Below are 5729 nucleotides of genomic sequence, written 5' to 3'. Positions count from 1 at the left end.
TTTTTATTTTATATTAAAATGAACAAACATCGGTATGCAAAAACTATTCATCAAAACCCATGACCAATTGCAATACCCAACATTCAATCAAGAGATAGCTTTTTTTAGAGACTAATAGAGATGAGAATTTAATTAGTTTTACTATACGAAAAGAAAAAAGAACAGCTACACATGTTTGATTTAGTAGAATGTACATACTCTTTAGATAATATAGAAGCATTGGAGTACCAACATTTTTACCCAACTACAAAAGATAATAAAAGCTTTTCAATATCATCGATTAAATCATTAGACTATTAAAATATCGAGTAAATATCATAGAACCTTATAATATCAATATCAATAATAACAATAACAATAATAACAAAACAGCATCTTCATCACCATCATCATTCAGTTTAAACAATAGTAATAGTAATAATTATACAACAGTAGCATTAGCATTCAGTTTAAAAAATAGTTATAGTAATAGGAGCAACAATACAACAACAGCAGCACCAGAACCTACAACATTCCATTTAAAAAATAGTAATAGTAACTATACTTTAAATAGTATTAGTGAATATAGCAATCTAAATAATAATAGTATCAGTTTAGCCCAAAGCGCAAGTTGTAGTAGTATAAGCAGTGTAATAGTAATGATATCAATGGGAGTAGCGGTAGTAGCGGTTGCAACAATAAAAACAGTAATATCTTTTTAATTGATAATGGTAATATAACACTCTCACCACCACCATCATCATATAGAAATTTAATTAAAATTAAGAGAAATTAAAATCACCAAATTATTTACTGCCACATAAAACTGATGGAGAGAATATTTATTTAAAGTTCACGTTTATCATTATCATCAAATACTTCGCCAGATTACTATACAGGGCTAAAAGTGTATCAACTGGTAATCATCTAATGAAGGGGATACCACTGGGACCGATGCGATTCAAACTAGGGAGAAAAATTTAGCTAAGTTTGACTAAAAAAAAAAAAATTTCTGAGTTTCCCCCACTCCCACACCCACCCACTTGACTAATTTTTTCATTTTAAAAACTTAGAAACTTAGAAAAAAAAAAAAAAAACTTAGAATTACATTATTTTTTTGTATGAAAAAAATTTAAAATTCTTGTAAAATTTTATTTAATCATTCCATTTTTGAAATATTTGAATAATTATAAAAGATAGAGTTTTCGACAATATCTACTCTTGAAATGTTTGCCCATTCCCTTAATAACACACATTGTTCTATTCTTTCCCAACCCAAATTTGATCTGTTGTCTACATGCAACCAACAACTTAGCACCCGAAAATGTTCTTTCAATTTCAACGGACGAAGAATCAACTGAAAGTACATTTCTTATGATTGATTAGAAGGTAGGATATTCAGTACTATTTTCTTTCCGATATTTTATTGTATCATTTCTATGATCTAAACTTTCTTCTATGTATTTTTGGATTTCTTTATACTTTGAAATATGTATTTGTTTCTTTTTTTTTTTCAATAAGCATTTAAATTAAAGGTTCATCTTAGTTGCTATATACCCTCTCTTTGGCAAAGTGATAATCTAGAGTATTTATTGTATCATTTGAAAGATTGTTTTTTTCTCTATATTTTTTTGCTGCTAAACATTTACCATCTATTAAAAATAAGATATTAGTATAATTTTTTAATCAATTAATTAAATAATAATATGTATACTTTACCATTTGTAAAATGATATCTAATGCTATGGATGTTGATAGCTTTTTGTCTAGATCTTAAATTGAATTTCTTGTGGTAATAGGTCTTTTATTTGTTCCTTCCATTGATATTAAGTTATTAATATTAAAATATATTTATTTTTTATAATTTTATATTTATTAATGTTATTATTTATTAATTTATTTTTATTTTTTTAAAATATAATAATTTTTTTTTTTTATTTTTATTTTTATTAATAAATTTTGATATTGATATATAAATGAAAATTTTGAAGTATTTATAGAAAAAAAATTATATTTAATTTATTTATTTTTAATTTTAAATATTGCGCTTAATTATATAACTGTTATATTGTAATAAAATATATTTAAAAATCCTCTTAACAATATTTATGTATATTAATAAAAAAAAAAAAAAATTTTAAAAAAAAATTAAAAAAAAATTTAAAAAAAAAAATAAAAGGGGGAAACAACCACACATTACTATATATATTAATTGATTATGATTTAACTGTTTTTTTATTGATTTTTAAACACCTTTTAAATTAAAAACTTTTTTTTTTGTTTTTAAAACTTAGAAAAATAAAAAAAAAACTAAAACTTAGAAATTGACTTTAAAAATGGAACTTATTGACCCCGAACTTAGAAACCCTTTTTTTCAAAAAATAATAAAATTTGATAATGATGAGAAAATAATCAGAGAAATAAAAAGAAAGATTAGATAAAGAAAGTATTGAAAAAGAAAAATTATTAAAACACCCTCCAACACAATAAAAATTTAAATCAAGTTCAATTTAGGGGCAGGTTTATGAAATATACAATTTTATTTAAAATATGTTATTTAAAAATTAAAAAAAATAAAAAAATTTAAAGTGTATATTTATTATTAGTATTTAATAAAAAGGAAAATTCTAAAAAATAAAAAAAATTATTTATGAAAAATTTAAAATTTTAAATTTATTATTTTATTAAAAAATTTATGATACTGAAAATATTTTCGATTGGACTAATGGAGTTGAAAATAATTTCCTATACTTTTTCTATTTAAATAATAACCTAGTAATAATCTGAGGAAATGGTAAACAATTGATGTTTTGATGCTTTGGAAGTTGATCATGATTGTTGGACAGATAGGTTCATTTCCTAGGTTTTGCTTTAAATACCAAACTTAAAATATGGACTACTAAATATTGTCCTCATCTAATATTATTTGATATTCTATCATATTTACTTGGCCAGAGAAAATTTGATAGATATAAATATTTGATTAGATCGAAAAAATTGATTATAGTTGACTTGATTAATTTATTTTAAGTTGGTTAAAATAAGCTTTATTGTTGAAACTATTTAAAGCAATGTGATGAATCTAATAATTGTATGATTGCTATCATTACAAATTGAAACTATAATCTATTATATTATTATTTTTTTTTTTTTTTTTTTTTTTTTTATTATATCGAAGTCTTGTTGAAACGAAATTGAAAGTATTGGAGGTCTAACAACCTAGTAAAGTATTTTTTAAAACAAAATTATTCTTTTTCTTGATTATTTTAACTAATTTCTTGCCATTGAAAAAGTTATTGGAACTATATCATTTGGGGTTGCTTTTATTAAAAGATCAATTTCTACCTCCATAACACCGAAAACTCTTTTGGATTGAACATAGGGACTAATATATATTTAAACCTTTTTGGAAAACTGTAAATTTAGGACATAAACTATTCTTTACTACTGGGATGACAACAAAAAACTTAATTGAAAGAACAAATAAGAACTCTTCATAAATAACTTTTAAAACATTTCTTTGGTACAACTATAAATTTCAACTATAATATTTTTTCTTGGTTATTTCTAAAAGTATCTACAAAAATAACGTTTTTGTTGTTGTTGTTGTTGTAGTTGTTGTTTTTTTTGTTCTAGTTCTTGTAGATGTTGTTGTTCTACTTGGTAAAATAGTTGTTGTTGTTGTTGTCTTTGGTATTGTAGTTGTTGTTGTCTTATTTGGTACTGTCTCTGATCTAGATGTTGTTGTTGTAGAACTTGATATTGTTTTAGATTGAGTCGTTGTTGTTGTTCGAGTTGTAGTTGTTGCTGATATGGAAGATCAAGTCTTTGTTGTTGTTTTATTTGATATTGATATAGTTGAAACCTCTCTTGATATTGTTCCCTTATAAATGAGTGTTGTTGGGAACATTGTCTGTCATATAATCTGTGTCTATCTATTATATGATCATATTCTAGTTTTTGACTTTCAATATATTGAATTCCCCAGTAATCGTTATTAAAGGCACAATATTGGCAATATTCCCCTTTAGTGGTAGAGCAACGGCAACCCTTGTATTTCTTGAATATGATTTTACCAAAATAATAATAAAAAATGCTACTGACAACAACAAATAAAAAAATACAAAATAATAAAATATTAAACATTTTTGATAAAAATTTAATTATTTAAAATAAAATAAAATAAAATAAAATAAAATAAATTAAAATGTATATAAGTGTAAAAATAAAAATTATATGATATAATGAATAAATGAAAAAAAATATATAAGCTGGATGTAAAAAAATGTGTGTGAGTGAACGAAAGCTTTAATTTTAATAAATGAAAAAAAAAAAATTTAAAAAATTTTTAAAATTACAAAAAAAAAAATAAAATAAAAAATAATCAATTGTTTAATATAATGTTTTATTAAATTATTATAATTTATATTTTATAGCTATATAGATTTTATTTTATTTTATAGTTTTAAATTGTGAATTATAATTTAATCTCTATTTTTATTTGAAAATTTCAATAAATTCTCTCTTAATTGATATCCAGAATACCTAGCTAAATGTATAAAAAAGATATATAAAAAAAAGATTAATTAATTTCAAATATTAATTCTATTGAGTTTATTATTTTTAATATATAGATAACTATTATTTATTAGTTAAAAATAACATAAAAGTGTATTTTTAATTTTCTTTTATTTTAATTTTATTAATTATTTTTTTTATTTATTTTTGAACTTTGATTCCACAATTATTAAAAAAACTTTATTTTCTTTTTCTCTTTCTTCTCTTTTATCTTCTTTCTTTTTTGTTTTTATATTTTCTCTTCTTTAGTTGTGTATCATTAAAATTAATTAAAGTATTCTTTTATATATTTAAAACAAAAATATTTATTACATATTTTATTTTAATTTTTTTTAAATTATATAAATAAAACATTGAGAACATTATAAGAATAATTATTTAATTTACACATTTTATTATAAAAGAATTATTACATTCATTTATTAGATATTTTTATTTTGAAATATATTAAAAAATACCCTTTTTAAATAATTAAAATATTTTTTTTAATTTTTTCACCCATTTCCCACTGCATATTATATATTTCTCTCATTTATAATTTAATAAAAACCCTTTTTCTCTATTAGATAATAAACATCAATCACATTATATTTATTATTATTTTTTAAATAATAAAATAATATTTAAATAATAAAAATTATTTTTTTATTTTAAATTTATTCTTTAAAAATTACACCCTTCAGTTCTTTAATAACCAGATTACTTATTTTTTCAGTTATAATAATGTTTCATATACTTCTTATTTTCTTTATTTCATAATAAACCCATCACATTTTTTCAACTCTATAGAAAAGAGTTTAAAAAAAGATAATTTCGTTAGTGATTCAAGTAGTGAATTAAATGTTGTAATAGGTGATGGTAGGGAGAATGGTACATCTTGTGGTAATATAGTTAGGGCAAATTATAAAGTAATTGTAGTACAAAATCCAATAAATTAAAATGATAATATTGCATAATAAATATATATATTTTATATTTAAATATTTAAAGTAAATAACCATACTTTTCACCAGAAGGTTAAAGTATTGATGGTAGAGGAGCAAATGAATTAAGATAAACAACCATTCAAATAAGTTTATCAAATATTGCAGCATATTTTGAACAAGGAAATACTAAAATTATAGGGGCTATGATAATTATAATTTAGTTAGATGTGACTCTGCAACCATCAA

General features: G+C 21.3%; 3 protein-coding genes across 3 annotated transcripts; 1 reads left to right on the top strand and 2 right to left on the bottom strand.

The window, feature by feature from the left end:
• Positions 1–321: 321 nt before the first annotated feature.
• On the top strand, positions 322–701 carry DICPUDRAFT_82849 (uncharacterized protein; the record flags this gene model as incomplete). The annotated part of the gene is made up of 1 exon (XM_003292184.1): positions 322–701. A coding segment is annotated over one exon (378 nt), but the record flags the coding sequence as incomplete, so codon positions are not given.
• Positions 702–1098: 397 nt separating this feature from the next.
• On the bottom strand, positions 1099–1909 carry DICPUDRAFT_73262 (uncharacterized protein). The gene is made up of 2 exons (XM_003292178.1): positions 1700–1909; positions 1099–1632 (listed from the first exon to the last, which is right to left on the bottom strand). Exon 2 carries the CDS (start codon positions 1346–1348, stop codon positions 1139–1141), a length of 210 nt encoding a protein of 69 aa, XP_003292226.1. The 5' UTR covers positions 1349–1632; positions 1700–1909; the 3' UTR covers positions 1099–1138.
• A 1637-nt stretch (positions 1910–3546) lies between these two features.
• DICPUDRAFT_82848 (uncharacterized protein) lies at positions 3547–4125 on the bottom strand (the record flags this gene model as incomplete). Its single annotated transcript, XM_003292177.1, has 1 exon — positions 3547–4125. The coding sequence occupies one exon, from the start codon at positions 4123–4125 to the stop codon at positions 3547–3549; it is 579 nt and encodes a 192-aa protein (XP_003292225.1).
• Between the last annotated feature and the right edge of the window lie 1604 nt (positions 4126–5729).

The sequence above is a fragment of the Dictyostelium purpureum genome, assembly GCF_000190715.1.
Source record: "Dictyostelium purpureum unplaced genomic scaffold DICPUscaffold_327, whole genome shotgun sequence".
In the NCBI taxonomy this organism is placed as follows: domain Eukaryota; phylum Evosea; class Eumycetozoa; order Dictyosteliales; family Dictyosteliaceae; genus Dictyostelium; species Dictyostelium purpureum.
This window is presented reverse-complemented; position numbering and strand designations above follow the sequence as displayed.